The sequence below is a fragment of the Rattus norvegicus genome, chromosome 1 (genome assembly GCF_036323735.1).
Source record: "Rattus norvegicus strain BN/NHsdMcwi chromosome 1, GRCr8, whole genome shotgun sequence".
In the NCBI taxonomy this organism is placed as follows: Eukaryota; Metazoa; Chordata; class Mammalia; order Rodentia; family Muridae; genus Rattus; species Rattus norvegicus.
The window spans coordinates 215,026,700-215,048,250 of NC_086019.1; the positions used below are offsets into that span (position 1 = coordinate 215,026,700).

The 21,551-nt window shown below is 46.5% G+C and overlaps 1 protein-coding gene across 3 annotated transcripts; it reads right to left on the bottom strand.

Moving 5' to 3' along the window:
- Nucleotides 1-6,901: 6,901 nt before the first annotated feature.
- Slc3a2 (solute carrier family 3 member 2) lies at nt 6,902-21,365 on the bottom strand. Of its 3 annotated transcripts, none has more exons than NM_019283.3 (10): nt 21,141-21,365; nt 12,461-12,871; nt 11,838-12,011; nt 10,915-11,009; nt 8,992-9,060; nt 8,827-8,885; nt 8,533-8,713; nt 8,305-8,448; nt 7,536-7,619; nt 6,902-7,438 (listed from the first exon to the last, which is right to left on the bottom strand). In NM_019283.3, the coding sequence occupies exons 1-10, from the start codon at nt 21,250-21,252 to the stop codon at nt 7,067-7,069; spliced, it is 1,701 nt and encodes a 566-aa protein (NP_062156.2). In that variant the 5' UTR covers nt 21,253-21,365; the 3' UTR covers nt 6,902-7,066. The 3 variants fall into 3 exon arrangements, with proteins under 3 accessions (NP_062156.2, NP_001258018.1, XP_038944421.1); XM_039088493.2 differs by lacking the exon at nt 21,141-21,365 and adding an exon at nt 13,126-13,209 and having other exon boundaries at nt 6,903-7,438; NM_001271089.2 differs by lacking the exon at nt 21,141-21,365 and having other exon boundaries at nt 12,461-12,971.
- Between the last annotated feature and the right edge of the window lie 186 nt (nt 21,366-21,551).

The window sequence follows — 21,551 nt, forward strand, 5'->3', positions numbered from 1 at the left end:
ACACGTGGCTCTCTTCCCTTCCCTGGCCTCTTCTGCCCTGAATACCAACGAGACACATGACCACAGTTTCAGGCCTCCAACCCCTGTCCCTCCAATTCACATATCATGTTTCCACTTACACTGTCTCCCCCCTTCACACCAGGTCCATCTGCAGCCTTCCTCGTTAGGTGGCAAATCCATTTTCTCTCTTTTCCAACCAAAAGCCTTATTCTTCCTTTCCTTCTGTGTCTGTTTGTCTGACTGTCTCTCTCTCTCTCTCTCTCTCTCTCTCTCTCTCTCTCTCTCTCTCTGTGTGTGTGTGTGTGTGTGTGTGTGTGTGTGTGTGTGTGTGTGTGTGTGTCTTGTTTTTTAAGAAAGGGTCTCTCGGGGCTGGGGATTTAGCTCAGTGGTAGAGCACTTACCTAGGAAGCGCAAAGCCCTGGGTTCGGTCCCCAGCTCAAAAAAAAAAAAAACTCTAAAAAAAAAAAAAAAAAAAAAAAAAAGAAAGGGTCTCTCAGTAACCCTGGCTGTCCTGGAACTCAGTGTGGCTGTCTTGGATCACGAGGATTACACCCAGCCTCAAGAACCAGCCAACTATCAGATTCCTGACTTCCCAGTGTCTTCCCAGACATGGAACTAGCCAAAGCCCAGCCCCTAGTCACACTGATAAACACTTTTAATATATTTAAATTCATCCTATCTGTTCTGTTCCCTTAGAGAACCCTGACTAATACACGCTCTTTAATCCAGATTCTGGAAGATAAAAACTGCATGTTCTTTTCAATATGTAGATCCTAGCTTGCAGTGTTTATAGAGATGTATTTTTGAGAATGAGTGGGGTCACAGGCTATAATATTGGAATGGAGACCACAGAGTAGGAGGAAAGACTGTTGATAGACCAGAAAGATGGCTCAGGAGTAGAGGTGCTTACTGTATAAACCTGAAGACCTGAGTTCTATCCCCAGAACCCACATAGGGAGAGGACCACACAAAGCTGTCCTCTGACTCCATGTGCAAACTGTGGTGTGGAGCACACACACATCATACACATACACAATCATATGTTTTTAATGAAAGATTTATTTATTTTATGTATATGAGTACACTGTAGTTGTCTTCAGACATACAAGATCCCATTACAGATGGTTGGGAGCCACCATGTGGTTACTGGGAATTGAACTCAGGACCTCTGGAAGAGCAGGCAGTGCTCTTGACCACTGAGCCATCTCTCCAGCCCCACAATCATATGTTTTAAGAAAAAGGAGCTAGGCCCGCCAGCACAGCTTTAATCCTAGCATTAAGGAAGCAGAGACAGGCAGCTCTCTGTGAGTTTAAGATCAGCCTGGTCTGCTCTACACAATATAGTGAGTTCCAGGACAATCTGGGCCACTCAGAGACTTTGTCCTAAAAAACAAACAAAAGAGAGAAAGAAAGGAAGGAAGCAGGCAAGCAAACATCGAGGACTCGTGACAAAGGAGGCCATGCAGGGGTAAAAGGGCAAAGACTGGGTCACAGAGATGACAGGAGAAACCAGGAGGAGACTAGATTAAAAACAAATTTTGTTTGAAAATACATAATGAAACCTAGTACAATGTATACTAATTTATGTTTTTTACTTCTTGCTGAACAGTAATCCCTTTAATCCCAGCACTCAGGAGGCAGCGGCTAGTAGCCTCTGAGTTTGAGGCCCACATAGTCTAGAGTGAGTTCCAATAGAGCCAGGGCTACACAGAGAAACCATGTCTTTTTAAAAAAGAAAGAAAAAGTTTCTTTTACTCCTTGTTACATTTACTTATGGGGATCACCAAACCAAACAAAGTGGAGGAGTCAGCCTGTGGGTCTCCGGGGGTCAAACGCAGGACAACAGGCTCAGCAGGAGGGCCATTCACCTACTGAGCCTGCTCCCCCGTCTTGACCTCATTCTTTAAAATATTTACTTACTTGTGCATCTGTGTGGGAGGGTAGGTGCTGGATGCTGTGAGTGCAGACTGAAAGAGGGCTTTGAGCACTCTCCTCTATCACAGTGTCTCTCCCTGAACCTGGGGCTCGTGCTTTCTTGCCTGGGGGAAGCCAGCAAACAGCAGCACTCCTCTTCCCTCTCTCCTTGAAGCTGGAGAGCAAAATGCCTGGCTTATTTCATGGCTAAGTCATCTCTCCGGGCCCTATTTTAAAAAATTTTTTTAAAATAAAGAGCACTTAAAACATAATAACCCTCTTAGTCCTGAGACTCAGGACATACCAGGGCCATTCAAGCAGAACACATTGTAAATTCCAACACCACCCACACCCCACCCAGGGAGACTATGCTTTTGTGCATTGTGCTTTTTGTGCCCAACCACACGATCTTGGCAGTATGTCCCCTGTGGCAGCATCCCAGGCAGTTCCAGTTAAAAGACAATCGAACTTCCTGCTTTCTTGGCGCTTGCTTCCTGCCCATTTCCTGAGTCTGATCCTGCTTTCTTCTGGCATTTCCTGAAAGCCTTCCGATAAGTTCTTTTGGTACTTGAGACAACCATGGGCACAACTTGAAACTATCTAGAAACCTGTGCAATGAGAAGGCTCTACTTTCCCACTCTCTCGAGGAAGCTCCACAGAAGTTCCCCTATAGACCACCAGTAATACCTTATTCACCAATCTGAAAGACACTGTCTTTCTCTGACATCTACCCGGCACCTTCTTGCCGCCTTATCTTTGTGCCTGGGGCTCAGTTTGCTTCTGCTCTTCCTTTGTTAGAGTCTCTTCCGCTGTTCGTCCTGTAAATATGCTCAACCTTTGGCTCCAACCTACCCCTCCTGCCTTTCTCTTCCCTTCTTCTATTCTTTCAGCAATACCTTCCTACACACCTCATCTATACCTCAAGTGATCTTAGATCTTGCCCCATACTGAGCTGTATTCTTCCCTGCTCGAAACCTCCATCTGCAGGTCCTAGAGAACCTAAACCCAGAATACCACCAAGGAGCTGATCCCCTTCCTGCCGTTCATTCCCTTGCCTCCCCTAATCAGCTAATGGCCCAGCCTGCCCAGCTCCCCTTATAGCCAGCCCACCCCACTTAAGTCTATCCAAGGACTGAGAATGTAGCCCAGTGCTACGGCATTGACCTGCTATACACAAGGCCCTACATCCGATCCCTAGCACCGCTAAGTAATTTACTTTTAATCTTAGGCCAAGAAGATGGCACGGCAGGCAAAGGTGCTTGCTTGACCACCCTAATGACCTGAGTTCAATCCCTGAAACCCATGTGGTAGAAAGAGAATTGGCTCTTGAAAGTTGTCCTCTGACCTATATAGATCCACCTGCCCCTACCTCTGGAATGCTGGCTTCAAAGCCTTGAGCCACCTCATGCAGCAGCTTTTTTCAGTTTTGATGCTCAATCTTACAGAACTTGGTATTCCACATGGTCTCCTAGCTAAAGACTAAGCAGACCAGGCTGTGCTTGGCTTTCAAGATGATTGCATATGCCAGGGTTCAGAACTGGCAGATTTCGGGGACGGGGAGTGAGTTCCCACTTATATTCCCACAACACAAAGACCTGGAGGCAGACTGTTGCCAGGACCCTGCCAGACAAACTCAGTTTCTGAAGTTTCCCTGCACCATGGTAGCTGTAAGGAGCAAAACTAGGTCTCACCTTGTTTCGCTTCATATCTATTATCTGTTGTTTAAATTTTTATTACTTTTTATGAGTATGATGCTTTGACTGCATGTATATCTATGCGCCACACGTGTGGCTGCTGCCCCTGGAAGCTGGGAGGGGCATTGGATCTCCTGAAATTAGAATTACAGATGATTATGAGTGGCCATGTGGGCGCTGGGAATCAAACCTGGTCATCTAGAATAGTAGCTCGTACTTTTAACCGATGAGCCATCGTGCCAACCCCGAAGAACATAGACTTTTAAGATTTATTTATTTTTGTTATGTGTATGACTGTCTACCTACTTTTATATATCGTGTACTGCATATGTGCCTGGTGCCTGTAGAGGTCAGAAGAGAACACTGGATCCCCTGGACCTGGAGCTGTGGGTGAAGCCACCATTAGGATGCTAGAAACTGAACCCAAGTCTTCTACAAGAGCAGAAAGTGCCCTCACTCGCTAACATACCTCTTCAGTCCATAAAGTACACACATAAAAAGAAAAACTTTAAAATTACGCAGAGGAGAATACCCTAAGACTTGACGGTAAAATCGGAGTCAAAACTGAACCCATGCGTGCTAGGCTTGGTGGTTCCACGAGGGAAAGGGGAGCAGGAGGATCTGTGTGAGTTCCAGCCAGGGCTACAGAGTTGGGCCTTATCCCAGGAAAAACAAAACAACTAAGAGCAAAGAGGAGAAAGGGAAGATCAGGAGGGAGGATCTGGGAAAGTAAACAGAGGGAAGGGGTGGGAAGCCTCAGGAAGAGGTCCAGAATAGACAAAAGTCAGGGGTAAATGGGGCCGGGAGGAAAGGTGGTGCATATTTTAAGAGCAGGAGTCAGGTTCTGTCACTGAGCAAGATGAAGAAACAAGGGCTGGGTAATATCTTGGATCTGTCCTCTACACCAGAATACCCTCAGAGGCCCAGGCTATATCAAGCTCCAGCCTGTTGTAGAGGATGCCTACACACAGGGTCCAACATGTTTTTTCCCCAAGGCTAGGAAAGACAACATATCCACCATGTTCTTGTTCCTAAGGTTTTGAAGGCCAAAGCTAACACCAAGAACCATGGGGTCCACCTGAAAAAAAAAAAAAAAAATCACCAGCCAACAAAAGGACAAAAACGTCCTGTGATTGGCCTGCAAAATCAATGCATGATACAACCACCTACCCAGTCCATTGCCACTCTAGGACACATCCTTGATTACAGTCCCAAACCAGCCTCAACAACGTCCCGTCTCCACTAATCATACATCAAGTCTGCGGAAACCAGTCGGAAGTCACTCTGCTCCAGGCCCTCAACACCTATCGCACTCCCTCTGACCCTATGTACAGTCCGAAAGACTCTGGTTTATAAATCTGGCCTTTGTCCTTAGCTTCACAGTAATTTCTAGGCTGCTGGTTTTGTCTTAGGAGTTGTTTTGGGGGGTATCAGCTAGGCTGCCAGAGTAAGACATGAGGTATGCAACCTCATTGGGAAATGGCTCTAAAGGATTGCTCCAGAGCCTCCAGACAGGCTGGAAACTAGGTTAGCCACATAGTTGATATGATTAAGTGCCAGGAAAACAGGGCTTGATGATGCCTGTCTGTAATCCCAATACTCAGAAGACTGAGCCAGGACTTCTATGAATTTGAAGAAAGTTCGGTCTACATTGCTAGATACTCCCTCAAAAAAACCAAACAACCCAGAAACAAGGCGGGCAGATTGAGGCATGCCTGTAATTCTAACAGGTAGAGGCAGGAGACTAAGTTCATCATTCCTCATTCTTGGCTTTATTGAAACTCTGAGATAATCCAAAACTCTGGCCTCCTAAGGCTCAAGTGGATTTCCTGCTTCCTTGGTACCATTTACGGCTAAAGGTAGTCAGTCCTGGGATAAGGGAAACCTTCCTACCCTCTTAGGCTCTGCCCATGTACTCCTTCCTTCAGCTAGTTGTCTGTCCTTTTACTAATAAAACAGTTGCTATTGGTAGGGCACTCCCACAACCCCTGCATGACCTACCAAACTGTGTACCCTCTGACTGCCTTATAAAGAAGCCCTTTGTCATCTGCCCACCCCTTGCTGACACACTTCTTACTCACTTATTCCCCCTTCATGAGCACCAACCATGTTCCCATTCATATAACCAAAATCCACGCCAGACCCACCGCATGTCTAACTTTTGGCATTGTAATGGTATAACCTATCGTTTGACTTTGCGCTGGGCCACATGCACTAGTTAACTCGCCTCTCTCGTTAGACCTCCTCGAAACTCACACCCAAACCTCCTCTCTCAGAATCATCCTTCTAGTTTTGTTTTTCCTTATTTATGTATGCCTTGCCTGCACCTCATGCAAGCCTGGTGCCTGAAAAACTAGAAGTGGGTGTTGATCCCAAAAATAGGAATAAATGATGGTTGTGAGCCACCATGTGGATGCTGGGAACAGAAACTGGGTCCTCGGGGCTGGGGATTTAGCTCAGTGGTAGAGCGCTTACCTAGGAAGCACAAGGCCCTGGGTTCGGTCCCCAGCTCCGAAAAAAAGAACCAAAAAAAAAAAAAAAAAAAGAAACTGGGTCCTCTACAAGAACAGCCAATGTTCTTAACCTCTGAGTCATCTCTCTATACCCTGTTCCTTTTTGATCACTTATCCATATCCATCATACAGAAATATTTATTCCTTATTTCTTCTCCATTTCCACACAAGAGATTACATATACTAAGGAAGCAAAGGGTTTGTCTTGTTGGCTTTTTCTTTCTTTTTTTTTTTTTTTTGGTTCTTTTTTTCGGAGCTGGGGACCGAACCCAGGGCCTTGCGCTTCCTAGGCAAGCGCTCTACCACTGAGCTAAATCCCCAACCCCTTGTTGGCTTTTTCTAGAGTTGGGGTATGGTGCTGGGGATCCAAGTCCCGTACATTTGGTAAGTGCTTCACCAAAGAGTAAAGAAGGGAAGCCCCAAACCCTGGCAGTGTGCAGTCAACTCATCCCACCCCCTTTCCTTGAAGAGATAAGCTGGTAAAAAACAAAATAAAACTTCAAAAAATGAGAGAATTGACCACATGGGCTGGCAACCTGTGCTAAGAGAGATAAGAAGAGCTGGCAATTCCCAAGAGTCTGGGGCCAGAGTGAGGCCAGACACCTTGCTTGTTAACCTTGGAAGGGCCCTTCTCTAGCCTTGGTCTCAAAATGATTACTTTAAGAGCTGGAATAGCTATATAGAAGTGGTTGAGACTATGGCAGGGGTAGGGGGAGCAAAATAAAACAAGAAGAAGAGAAAGTCCTTCTATGATAAAGGAAGAAGGAAAGACACGACCTCATGAGGCAGGGGTGATTTTTTTTATTTTGAAGACAAAAACACCCAGTGTAAGAATTCATATGTAATCTGCAAAAGTTTAAAAACAAAAACAAAATAAGGAGAGAAAGACCAGAATTCCAAAGGCCTGAGAGAGGAAAGAAGGGTGGCAGGTTCTGTGTAGAGGGATCAGGCCACAAAAGGGAACTGTAACAACAAGCCCTCATAAGGATTCAGGCTCAGGTTTTCCAGGCTCAGGGAGGTGCCCTCCTCACGGCTTAGCCGGGTGCTGTCAGTACTAAGCAAAAGGTTAGCACTGGCTGGCAGGCTTATGCCAGCAGGGAGGTTGGAGGCTCCTACCCTGGCTGACAGGCCCACATCCTGGAAGTTGAGCACCACCAGGTAACGCTCATTCTGGTCCCAGTGGCGGACGTAGGAGAAGAGGCCAGATGAGGAAGACAGTGCATCAAAGTCACCGTGTAACAGAGAGCGCTCCTTACCACGGAGGTCACTCAGTCGCCGGAACTGGGTGAGGAGGGAGCCGGGGTCTTCATTTTGGCCCTGAAAATGACAGACACACATAGAGGGAAGGAATGAGGGGTCCCTGGACATCTGTAAGGCACCTGCCCACCATGAGGGCCAGGCCTGAACTGCTTACCTTCACTGTCATGTTGAGGCTTACAGGACTTGAGGTTTGGGAGTTGCTAGACTCATTCCACAGCATGAATGGAGCCTCCATAGGCTAACAAACAGAAAATGGGGACTTTAAAAACAAAGGGTGGGTCCGCTGCCCTTCCTGCCGTTCTCGATTATTTCATCATTTTGTGTTTTTTCTGCTGGTGGATGCCTTTGTGGCAGCGCCTCACCACGGCACACACCCTCTGCTTGTTCAGACTCTCACTAAGCTTCAGTTCCCAGAGGGCTCCAAGTCTGGCCAATGGGTGCAAAATACCACTGTCCAATCAAGTAATGTTGTCTACTGTTGTGGACATCTTCTCAGACACCAGACATTACCTTTAGAAATAGGCCCTGGGGTCTGGGAGATGGCTCAATGGGTAAAAGCAGAATGACAACCTGAGTCTGGTCCCCAGAACCCAGAGAGGGTCAAGGCAACAAGTTAATCCATAAACCTGTACTCCGATCCCTGTGTATGCAGCTACCCTCACACCCCGCCCGCACCCAGAAACGCAAGTATTCCCAGTTGAGTTCCATTCCAGAATGGGCTGCATGGTGTCTGAGGCCAGCCCAGGCTATAAAATGGGGCTAACAACAGGAAAGCCCTGCCTAAAAGATACACACTTGCCATATAGCTCACAAGATGACCGACAAAGTTCCACCCCAAGGTTACTGTCTGTCTGTCGCCACTCACAGATGCTGTAATGTGATACACTGTTTCCCACACTGGGCTAGGCAAGGACAAGTGGTACCTGTCCAGGAAGGGCAACTGCCTGAAGGCCAAGCTCATCCCCATAGCTGAAAACAGGAGTTCCTGGCAGAGTGAAGAGCAGCAGCTGGTAGAGTCGGAGAAACTGAGCCGGTATAAAGGATGTCAGGAGTCCTGCCTGCGACACCTGGAGGAAGACGTAAGGTTGAGCATGTCCACCATACATCTACCACCTTCCCCCTTCCCTTAAACCCACCAGCATGCTACTTACACTCCAGCTGCACCAGCGGCTGCCAGTGGCATTCAAATACTTAATCACTAGGAGTTCTGCATGCTCCCCAGTGAAAACGGGCTGTGACAGGTATGAGCTGGTCAGCAGCAGATCGCTGGTGGATTCAAGTATGTTGACAATTTGTTGCAGGTCAGAGGACGCGGTCCCTGCAATCAAAAGCCTGCAGAAAGCAAGGATAAGAGGATCATTAGAAAATGTCAGGAGAGAGGAAAAGAGAAGGGTCCTCGAGGCTCTCACAACCGGCTCAGACAGGCAGGGGTGTTGGGCACCTACCTGTCCTCACTGAAGTTCTTGGTGATATTCTGCCACTCAGCCAAGTACAAGGATGCATTCTAGTAGAAAAAAGCAGAGTCAGAACGGGGGACATCACTTAGCCCTGGCTGAGACCCACTCTTCTCACCAAAGCCTTTTGCCTCTCAACACAGAAAAAGCACTTACCGCCAGCTTTCCCACATCCCGAACTTGGAAACCATCCACACCGTCCTGCAACCAAGAACTCAGAGCCTCCTACAGGGGACAAAAGAACAGAAGAAAGATCAACATACAAGCAAGCCCTCACCTACCTCAAATTTCCCTCTGACCTATAGGAAATAGGGTTTCAGTCTCCCAGTTTCAAAGGTTAGCCCTTGGCTCCCCGTCCAACTGTGTAATAATAGCATTTTTCTATTCTGTCTTGCCTTTGGCAAATCACATACCTTCACTTTTAACAGCTACAGAAATGACCCAAGAGAAAAAAAGCACACACAGCTCTAACCCTTAACACTTAAGTGTGTGGAGTGAAAACGCCTTCAGACTGGAGACGAAGAAACAGACTCAGAGAAGACATGGCCAGGATTATAACTGGGGTACAGCAGAAATCGGACCAAAATACCACTCAAGACCCTAAGGCAAATGTACTTGCTCCTCTCTGTTTCCTGAGGTTTGGAGAGCATGTTCTCCCACAAGAGCTGGTGGGAGCAAGGCCAAGAATGAAAAGTTTGAAATTCAAAACACAGCCTGAGGGCTGTTGAGACACCTGAAAAGAGGCCAGCTATGTAAAACAGGCCCAGGCCTGAAGGTTAAAGCCCTGACTTCAACTGGCACTAAGCACAGAACCCTGCCCCAAACCCCCTTTCTTCCTGTCTCACATGCTCTCCCAACTTCACCTGAGGCTACCACCTAAAAATAACACAAGTAACTTTTCTTTCTGACTTCAGACCAGTCTCCAACTCACTACGTAACAGGCTGTCCTTTAACTTCTCATCCTCCTGCCTCCTCCAACTCTCAAGTGCTAGGACTATGGGCTTTCTCTACTACTTTGAACAAACTTCCTATCAAGCATAGGATCCCAGCACCTGGGAGTTTAAGGTTATCCTCAGCAACTTACTACTTCTAGAACACAAATCTCCCAGCAACTAGCAAGAGCGTCTCACCCACATACTTAAGAATCCAAAAGGGTCAGCATCTGCCTCTACTTTGTTATGTCCATCCTGGACCTGCCAGTGTCCTAAAACGTAGGTACCAGAGGCTAGGATGACATCAGGTTTACCCTATTATGGTGGCTATGAAGTTTAAGCCACTACCTCAAGAGAAAGGAAGAGCAGAGAAGACTCCTTGAGACTTCATGAAGTGACTGCATCTCAGTTTCTTCACAAACAGACTGGCAATGACAGGTATTTTGTGGGTTTACAAAACAAATTTGGAAATAGCTATAAAATACTTGGAACAGGGGCGAGAGAGAGAGCTTAGTGGTTAAGAGCTTTTGCAGAGTTAAAAACTTGCAACTTTTACATAGGACCCAGGTTCAGTTCCCAGCACCTACATAGCAGCTCACAACTGTCTGTAACTTCAGCTCCAAGGGACCCAACACCCTCTCTGGCTTCCTGGGGTACCAGGCATGCACATGATGCACAAACACATATGCAGGCAAACACTCACACACATAAAATCAGACCTTACAAAGCATTCATAGTGGAGTTAACTCTTTAAAAAAATAATAAAATATGGGGCAAGATAAAAAGCCCAGATACATAATAAGACTCTAGTACTTATAATTTCAGACTGGGCTCCGTTCCAAACACATCAAACAAAAACTGGGAAACCAGTCAGGTCAGGATTCCCACAGAGAAAGAAAAGACTTCCTATCACAAAAAGAAAAATTAAACTTCCAAACTGACATCTGAGAAATTCCCTTCCTGGCACAGCCTTGCTTCCAGAGTAACGGAAACACAAAGAACAGAACAGTCAGAAAAGAAACAATATCCCTCTGGCTATGGGAAGAGACTATGAGAAGAGAACCACGCTGAGTGCACGCGGCTTGCTATGAATAAATCCACACAATAAATCCCCAGCATCTATATGCCACCAATCATAAAACCTCACCTTCATTTTGGTGGCTACAATGTCAGCCTGAGGAGGGAGGAACCATGCATTCTGGCCCTTATAGTTGGGAGTGAGGTCCAAAATGATGTGAATGCCTAGGAAAATAACCAGGTGAGAGAAATTCTTTAGGGGAAGAAGAGGAAACAAGGAACTTCAACACACAGTTACTAAGTGTACCTATGTATAGTTTGTACAAAATCTGAATGAAACCCACAAAACCCCTCCGGAGGTTTTTATAGTAGAGCAAATAACTTTGTGCTATTGGGCCAGGGGTTATCTCCCCAACAAGGTATGGTCTTTCAACATGTTTCCATAGTGAGGTTTTGGTTTCTTTCTTGTTTTTCCCCCCTTTAAGTCAGGGTTTTGTGTATGTGGGCTGGCTGCCTGAGGATAAACAGCCTCCTACATCTACTTCCCAAGTGTAGGACTATAGGCACATGCTCCCACATCTGTTTATGCTGTACTGAGGACTCAAACTCAGGACTTCACGGGCACTAGGCAAGCACTCTTACAAACTGAGCTACACTTTCAGCCCTCTATATTGGGTTAAAGCAGTATTTGAATCTCTTACACATATAGGAACTACTTTAGAAATTTAAAAGCCACTTATTTGATCAAGCCATGGTGACACACTTAAGCCTAGCACTTGGGACCAGTGGAGCCCTGTAAACTCTCATCCAACCTGGTCATGGTAGTAAGTAAGGTACAGGCCAACCAATCAGTTACAAGGTAAGACCCTGCCTCAAAACCAAAATAAATAAGAATTACTCTCACAAATGAACCACACTGTTTAGTGTGAATCATAGCATATCTCCCCTGTGCCTGCCCTAAAAAAACAAAGCCAGTTAGGAGAAAAGCAGACAAAAGCCCTATCCTGTTTCTTGGCCAGAATGCCAAGCCCTTTCTGCTTCCTTGAGACCTACTCTTTTTCTTGGCACTTTGTAGAAGGTCTTTAAAATCTTCCTGGGAGCCTAAATCGGGATCAATCTGTTTCAAGTCGGTTTCATTGACTTCATCCTTCTGGTTCTTGTGAATTGGGCCCAAAACTAGGCCCTTCACCTTCAGGGTGCTCAAGTACTCCAGATGGTTCTTCAGACCTATGATGAGGAGAGAGTTGGGTTAACAAGTAGGGCATGAAAAGCCTCCACATTCTCTCCACCACTTTCGCCAACTCCCTCTGAAGGGGGCTGGATCACGAGACCAAGTAGCTGACGCAAGGCACCTCACACATTACTCCAGAAACTGGTTTGAACTGGCTCAGGGGCCGCGTGGTTGGGGGAGGAGAAAGGGGATGTGCTGAGTCAGGCACCCTTAGGAAGAAGTAGGGGTCGGGTTAGCAGGGCTTGTTTTTTTTTCTTTTTCATTTTTTTTTTTTTAATTTTAAGAAAGAGTGGAGAGGATTGTTTGCCAGGGAGTCGTCCCAGAAAATAGGGTTCGGTGAAGAACCATCAGAGTCCTAGTGATGGTGAGGAGGAGAGCAGCAGAATGCCCGCTTAAACAAGGGGTACATGGGGGCGAAGGGTGAGGGCGCGCACCCCACACTCACCAGCTATGCCTCTCGCTTCCGGGCCTACGAAGGCCTGAAGGTCGCCGATGCGGTAGAGGGCGCCCTTGTGCCACCATCTCTGTACCGGCAGCTCACGGCAGCGTGGCGCCCGAACGATGATAACCACGGCGCCCGCCAGCATACCCAGCCAACCGAGCCAGAAGAGCAGCAGCAGCGCCCAGCGGGTGCGCACCCAGCCCGGGCTGCCAGCTACCTTCAATAGCTCCTCCTTGGATAAGCCTGTGAACTTGACCCCGGCTTCCGCCTCGTCTTCGGCCACCTTAATCTTCACCAGACCGTTCTTCTCCCCGGCTGCCGCCCCGTCCGCTGCATTCATAGGCTGCTTCTCCGGTTCCAGCTCGTTCAGCTCCACATCTTTCATGTCCACTTCGGTGTCCTGGCTCATGGTACCTGCAGAAACGGTGACAGGACACGGCCTGTAGTCAGTGGGTCGCCTAGTTTGGAGAGGTGTCCCGTGAGGCTAGTTAGCTTAGCTTCCCTAACTGCTTCTGCCGCCAGGCGGGCGTGGCGGCGGGGAAGTGACCCATGACTCCGCCCCGATCCGCCTCTTAAAGAGATGCAGAGAAGTCTTTCACACCTCCAGCCTCGCTACGTGAGCCAGTCTATCCCTAACGCTTAATGCAGCCAGAGTCTGGGAAGCTGACCTTGTAGCCAGTAACCCTTAGAATAACAAACGTGAGTGTGTCCTGACCAGGTCCCAAAGCCCTCCTCCGGGCCCTTTCCCGGAGGAAGCCTCTATTCTCTCTGCAAGATGACACCAGCCTCCATCTGCGTCATCATCCCTTCGCCCCAGGCCGGGCTCAGGCTAACATCTGATCTCCCCAACTTCACACAGATCTTGGCACTACATTCCCACTTCTGCTTTACCCACACCTCCTCAGACTCTGGACTTAGCTGAGCTCCAGGACTCCCCTTGAGGCTTACCCGAACTCACCTTTAAGACTCCTTGAGTTTAATTCCTCAGGCAGCAACTATTTACTGGGCACCCACTTTAATCCTTTCCTTCATAAATTGCATAGAATCAACTCTAATCCTTTCTTCTTGATTTTAAAATTCAACTGCAGAGTTGAAGTGGACACTACCCTTCTCATCCTACCCTAGTTACTAGTGAGAATGTTGGATTACTGGGAGTCAGGCATCCAGAAGAGACTAATGGGGCTGTAATAAACATTCCAAAGGTAATGAGGCATCTACCCTTTTAATATACAAGCTGTTGTGACTCTTAGCCACCTTGCAGTAACTCTCAAACCCTCTGGTGTGCCGGGCTACATCAGTTGACTATGCTAGGCCCTGGAGGCAGCTTAGATCCCTCACACTTTGAAAGATTCTCCAATTCCCACCCACAGAGGCCCTTGGCCAGGAGGGTAAATGGGGCAGACTGGGCTCGCAGCAGGGACCAGTGGACAGCAACTCTTGGTGATGCCAACAATCTCAGGAACTTCGTGTTCCTTACCACAGCCAATTTGGTTATTTTCAGAGAGAAGCAGAAGAAAACAACGGGTCCTTTCTCCCTCTCCCCACCTAGGCCAGCAGCCAAGGTTGCTATGTATTTGGAAGAAAGCAGACGCCAAGGTCTGAACAGTAGAGAGGAAGGGATATGAAAAGTCTCATCACCTGCCACTGTCCTTTGGAATTCCCAAAGATCCTCCCTAGCCTCACTAGAGAAAAGGGTACATGCCAGCTCCTAGGAAGAGCAAAGTCAGTAGAGGTTAAGGGTCATGCCAGTGTTCACAGTTGATAAGAGTCCTACCTTGCCCTGGGCATGCCAGATAAGAAAAGTCCAAGATGGACTTTCTACCCAGCCAGAAAGCTCAAGGTTTGTGGACTGTGAAGCAGAAGCAGTCTTTGAGAGGGTTCAATGAAACGCACCCTAGAAACCAGATGGCTTATTGGATCAAACCAACAAAATGTTCATCTGGTAAAGTTGCTTACCCACCAAGACTGACAGCCTGAGTTCACTCCTCAATGAAGAGAACTGACTCCCAAAAGCTCTCTTCTGACCTCCACACATGCTCACTGCCCTCCACAAAATAAATAAAATTTAAGGTAGCATGGTATCTCCCAGCCCCCACATGTAAGTGGCAGAGATCTATCCCTAAGCATCTTAGAGATCTCCCGGCAGTCTCCACCAAGCCCACCTTCCTGACCACTGCTGTCCGGACACAGCAGCTTCCCAGCACCCGCCAATTGCACAGCATAGTGTGTTTCCAGTCTTAATGCCTCGTGTGCTGCTGTTCTGCTGTTTGGCTCTTCCTGCTAAGTTACTCTTCCTCATTCAAGCTCTAACTCAAGTGACAGCATTCCTCAGTGCTCTAGAGGAGACTGCTTTCCCTTATCTGGGATATAAAACAACAACTAACCCAGCTGACTAATATAAACTTAAAGGGCTGGAGTTCAGAGGATAGGTACTTGCCTACCGTGTGCAAGGCCCAGGGTTCAATCTGCAGCACCACAGGCATTGAAGAAGTGGGATGTAGCACAGTCACTAGACTGTTTGCTTAGCATTTGAAAGCCCTGAGTTCTATCCCTAGTACCACATAAACCAGGCACAGAGGAGGCACAGGCCTAAAATCCCAGCACTCAGGAAGTGGAGGCATGAAAAGTTCAAAGTAACCCTCAACTACACTACAAGTTTGAGGCCAGCCTGGGCTACATAAGACCCTGACTCAGAAACAAACATCACTCAAGACAAAAATGAGGTAAATACAGTAGATGTGCTGGGATGTGTAGATTGTGTGAGGCCATAGCGAGAACGGAAGCCCAAGAAAAGGCGCAGAGGAGACAGTTACTGAAGTCAGCAAGTATATATCAGTGAGAGGAGCATTTACATCATGTAGAAGCTAAGCGGACCACCATGACTGTGTAGTGCTGATAGTGTGAGAGGGAGGGACACAGCTGAGCCACTGAGGACGCAAAGACCGTGGGTATGAACCAACACATTTATCACAAGTAACCAAAGTACAAAGTGACTTGGAAACACTGAGTACAGCACATCCAGAACATCCTGTCATATGGTGAACACTGTCTACCACGTCCTAACATCACACCAACCCAGTGTCTTTGATAACCTTGAAACAGTTCTTCCAGGCTGAAGCAAAACCAAAAGAACTGGAAGTATTAAAAGCTAGTAGCCTAGACCCACATTAGAACCACCATCATTTATGCATCCTGCAAAAAAGCACCCGTGTAACATAGGGTGTCTTGAACAGACCACACAAAGGAAGAAATGAAAGGCAGAATTTGGGCTGGAGAGATGGCTCAGTGGTTAAGAGCACTGACTGTTCTTCCAGAGGTCCTGAGTTCAAATCCCAGCAACCACATGGTGGCTCACGACCATCTGTAATGGGATCTGATGCCCTCTTCTGGTGTGTCTGAGGACAGCTACAGTGTACTTACATACATAAAATAAATCTTTAAAAAAAAAGGCAGAGGGCTGGAGAGATGGCTCAGTGGTTAAGAGCCCCGACTGCTCTTCCAGAGGTCCTGAGTTCAATTCCCAGCAACCACATGGTGGCTCACAACCATCTGTAATGGGATCTGATGCCCTCTTCTGGTGTGTCTGAAGACAGCGACAGTGTACTCATATAAAGAAATAAGTCTTTAAAAAAAAAAAAAAGAAAGAAATACATGCATTAGAAGGCAAAATAAAGTCCCCTTTAAAAAAAAAGAAAGGCAGAATGTGTGGGTCCAGCTATTAATAGAGGATAGCCATATTCTTAAACAGCCTCAGAAAACTAAGTAGAAGGGAACTAGGTGTGAGGAGCATCTGCCATCCAACACTTTGGAAGGCTGAGGCAGGGAGATTACAAGTTCTAAGCCAGCCTAGGGTACAGAGGGAAACATGATCTCAGAAATAAATAAATAGTAGGAGGTGGGGGAGAAGAGATGGCTCGGGGTTTAAGAGGACTGGCTGCTGGGGCTGGAGAGGTGGCTCAGTGGTTAAGAGCACTGACTGCTCTTCAGAAGTCCTGAGTTCAATTCCCAGCAACCACATGGTGGCTCACAACCATCTGTAACAGATTCTGGTGTATCTCAAGACAGCTACAATGTATTCATATCCATTAAATAAATAAAATATTAAAAAAAAAAGAGGACTGGCTGCTATTCCACAGAACCAGGGTTCAATTCCCAGCACTCACAGGGCAGCCAACAACCACTTAGAATTCCAGTCCCAGAAGTTCCTATGCCCTCTCCTGGTCTCAGGGACACAGCACACACATGGTGTGCCGACACTGATGCGATGCAGGCAAAGCTACCCACACACATAAAATAGACCTTTAGAATCAATTAATGACTCTATTCATTAGACCAGGGTGTGGTTCAGTAGTGGTAGGCGCACTTGCCAGGCACACACAAGGACCCAGGGATCAATAAAAGACAGAAAACCTTAACTTAGGGCCCAGTGAGATGGCTAAACAGATAACAGCCTCTGCCGTCAAGTATGATGACCTGAGTTTAATCCCTGGGACTCACATGGTGGGGAGAGAACCAACCCTCAAAAATGGCCTCCTGAACTCCACCCTTGCTACATAGCACCCACTCACATGAATACGTAAATAAATTAAAAAATAAATTATGGGGTTGGGGATTTAGCTCAGTGGTAGAGCGCTTGCCTAGCAAGCGCAAGGCCCTGGTTTCGGTCCCCAGCTCTGAAAAAAAAAGAAAAAAATAAATTGTTAAATAGATAAATATATAGTGTTAGGGTTACGGCTTAGTGGTATGGTGTGTGTTTAACACATTCAAGTCCCTAAAACAAAGATGGGCAGACGGAACTTCTCCACTTGGGTCTCCCAGTTCCAAATACATTTCCTGTTGTCACCAGGTGGGGGCAGGGTTGTTCTTTGACCAAACATTCATCAGCACTCTAGCCAGAGAATCAAAGGAGACTGAAGAAAAAAAAATCAGTCAAAAATATAAAGGGAGGTTGAGGCAGGAGGAGTCAGAGCTCCAAACCAGCCCAAGCTCTCAAGAACAAAGTACGTGCACATCTCTGCTTAGTGAGCACCACCTAGCATGCATGGGCCTATATGTCTGGCATCGTCCAGATCCCCATCTATCATTCGTGCAGCTGAAGTAATAAATTAATAACTACATACTGTATTCTATTAGTGTCTTACATCCTCCTAGGTAATGGGGAGACAATTGTCCTGCATAAGGCCGAATCTCAAGCCTTTCGTGGCTGGTAAGAGTGGTGGATCAGGATCAGGGGGCAAACTGGTGAGACAGCTCAGCAATTAAAGGTACTTGCCTTCAAGTCTGTTAAGTCAGTCCCTGAGACTCACTTGGTTGTGATGTTGTGATGACCTGTGTGCTGTCTCTGGGACCCACAGTAAGAGAAAAACAACTCCTGAAAGTTGCCCTCTAACCTCTACATGTTTGAAAAAAGACTCAGATGGTCAGCTTTAACTACCAACTGGACATGACCTAAATCACCTGGGAAGAGAGTCCCAATGAGGGACTGTCTGCACTGGGCTGACCTGTAGCCATGTCTGTGATTCACAGGCTTATTTGATATAGGAAGACAAAGTATACGGCGTCATTCATTCCACAGTGGGTCCTGAGCTAAGAGTAGAGAACTTGAGCTAAGGACAAGTAAACAAGCAGGTGGGCATGGATGCAGTCATTTTTTTGTTCTTGGCTATGGATGTAACGTGGCTTTTAGAAGCTTGTGCTGACTCCCTGACAGTGATGGACTGTAGCTGTAAAGTGTAAGCTACAATAAACCTCTCTCTCCACTAAGTTGCTTTTTGTCAGGGTTATTTTATCACAGCAACAGAAAGAAAAGTGGAACAGAAACAAATAGGCAAGGAGCGATGTTTCTTTATAGCAGTATTAGTCAAACTGGATTGTAGGCTTAATAGCAAAGGGGCACTGAAACACTATAAGGGGAGAAGTGAACTGGACGGTTGTGTTTTTAATTTATGTGCAAGGGTGTTTTTGTTTACATAGATGTCTGTGTACTATGTGCCCGTCTGGTGCCCTTAGAGACCAGAAGAGGGCATCGGATTCCCTGGAACTGAAGTTACAAATGGTTGTCAGCTGCCTTGTGGATGCTGGGAATTGAACATTCTAGCTACAACGTAAAGAATGGACTAGAAGGGAACAAACATTGGAGTGTGATAGTTTGTGGAAAAGAAAACAAAAACAAAAACCTACAAAACAAAACCAAACTCGGGGTAAGACTGGGGATGTAGCTCAGTTAGTAGAGGGTTTGCTAGCATACAAAAGTTCTGGGTTTGAACTTCACTGCCTCATAAAACCTGGCATCCCAGCACACACCTGCAATCCCAGTACTCAAAGCGTAGAGGCAAGAGGATCCAAAGTTCAAAGTCAACTCATCCTTGGCTAGATACGGACTTCCAGGCCAACCTGGGGTACATAAGAACATGACTCAAAAATATAGGTGGGAGGGGCTGGGGATTTAGCTCAGTGGTAGAGCGCTTACCTCGGAAGCGCAAGGCCCTGGGTTCGGTCCCCAGCTCCGAAAAAAAAAAAAAGAACCAAAAAAAATATAGGTGGGAGAGATGGCTCAGTGGTTAAGAGGACAGACTGCTCTTCCAGAGGTCCTAAGTTCAATTCCCAGCAACCACACGGTGGCTCACAGCCATCTGTAATGGAATCTGATGCCCTCTTCTGGTGTGTCTGAAGATAATGACAGTGTACTCACATAAAATAATAAACAAACAAAAAAACAAAAAACAAAAAAAAAACAAGGGCTGGTGTGAAGGCTCACGGGTAAAAATACTTGAGTTCAACCCCTGGAACCCAAACTGTAAGGACAGAACGGACTCCTCAAAGTCAACCTGTGACTTCCAGATATGCTAGAGCATGCACACTACTGAACCCACATACACACACACACACACACACACACACACACACACACAAGAAAAGAACCAATGAGCTGTTAAAGTATAATTTTTAAAGGTTGAAATACAACTCAATACAAATACAAGATGAAAAATGTGATTTTATTCCACATATTAAAGAACAAATAACTCCATTGGCTCCAGGTCTTGCTGGATACACACACATACACATACACACGCACGCGCACACACACACACACACACAAACATACAGATATATACACACACACACATAAGTATATGTATCATTCTCATTTGGAAAATGAAATTTTGTTTGGCTTGCTTTTGTTTTCTTTTTAATTTTTATTTATGTATATGTTTGTGTCTTCACAAATATTTGTGTACAGGTGGCCAAGAAGACCAGAAGAGAGTTAGATTCCCTGAGCGGGAGTTACAGGTGGCTAGAAGCCACACAACATGGGTGCTAGGAACTAAATTTTGGTCTTCTACAAGAGCACCATTTGATCTGAATTGCTGAATCATCACTTCAACCCCTACTGTAAATGCTACAGAATCCACCTTTTAAAAAGAATAAAGGTGGGACGTGACATTGCGCACCTTCAATCCCAGCACTCGGGGCAAGAGGGCAGGTGGATCTCTGTGAGATTGAGGCCAGCCTGCTCTATAAAGCAAGTTCCAGGACAGCGAGGGGTACACAGGAAAACCCTGCCTCAAAAAACCAAAAAATGAAGACTAAAGTACAATTTTTTTTCTTTTTTTGAGACAGGGTTTCAACTCTGGAGCCCTGGCTGGATTAGAGCTCAAACTCTGGTGGACCCTACCTCCCTAGTGCTGGGACTTCAGGCATGTATCAACATGCCCAGCATTGTTTTTTTTTAATTAAGTTTATTTACTTAGGTGTGTAAGTGAGTACCACATATGTGCCAGGTGCCCTTGGAGGCCAGAAGTGTGGATTGGTCCCCTGGAACTGGAATTGCAGATGGCTATGAGCTATGAACTGAACCAGGGTCTTCTGAAAGAGTAACCAGTGCTGACTTTGGAATCAGGCTGCCTGGATTTACACCTTGGATCTGATATTGTTAAATCTGGATAACAAATTACTGGATAACTGTTACTGGATAACAAATTAAATCTGGATTCGGCAAATTACTTAACCTCTTTGGGCCTTGGGTTTTTCACCCATTACTTTACATTAACATCTTCCAACTTGAATAGTAGGATTATTAAATGAGGTCATGCAGGAGAGCAACTAATAAGAGAGTAGTAATAATCACTTACAAGGCGAGCTTATGCATATAAATATTTATTATATGCGTATGACTAATGAGGTGATGCTGCTGCACAGTCTCAATAACCAGTCTATAGCTGCGACCTAGACAACTGGTAATTTCTACGAATTGCTTCCTCCAGAGTTCTTTATATCTAAGATCACCCATTTATAAAATGAGGGTTGTCCCTAACTCTTATTAGTGTGGAATATTAACTCATATTGGGTGCTTTAAACGGTAAGCCCAGCTGTGTGGAGAGGTATCAGACTCAGTAGTATAGCACTTGTCTACACATGCACATAGCAGGTTTAAACTATAGCACTGCTAAAATCAAAAACATGCAACATGCTCCATACGTGACATATAATGCTGGCCCTACTTCATTCAATCCGGGCCAAGATCATGGCGAAAATAGACCATAAAGCAAAACAAACAAACAACAACAACAAAAAAAAATCGGTCTCCAGAATGACGCAGGGGATCTAGTCCTGACTGTGTTTCCCTAAAAGGCTCCATGCAAGGAAGCGAAAATCTAACCGAGCTCAACCCAGGGCCCAGTACCTGAGTCGCCAGCTGCGCTGACAACCTGGACATCAAGCCCCGTCTGCGCGCTGGGCGGCTGGCGGGGAACCGAGCCGCCGCCGGTGGAGTGTTCAGTAGGTTCGGGATCCATAGAGATGGATCGACACGCGGGCTTAGTGTGAGTAAGGGCAAGAAATCACGTCAACGTGTGGATATATTTGGTGGTTGTGACCCAGACTGTCGAGATGTAACGGTCGGGAAGCCAAACCTCCAACGATGACGTCTCATCCGCAGTGGGTAGGAACCGCCTAGTAGCAGCCGCCGCACTCCCCTAGAGCGCCTGCGCCTCTTTTTCCGCGCTGCAAAATAGGCGGCGGAACACTCCACACGCGCCTTTGGGCGGAATCCTCTACCCACAATTCCTCCGGCTCGCCCAACGCTTACCTTAGC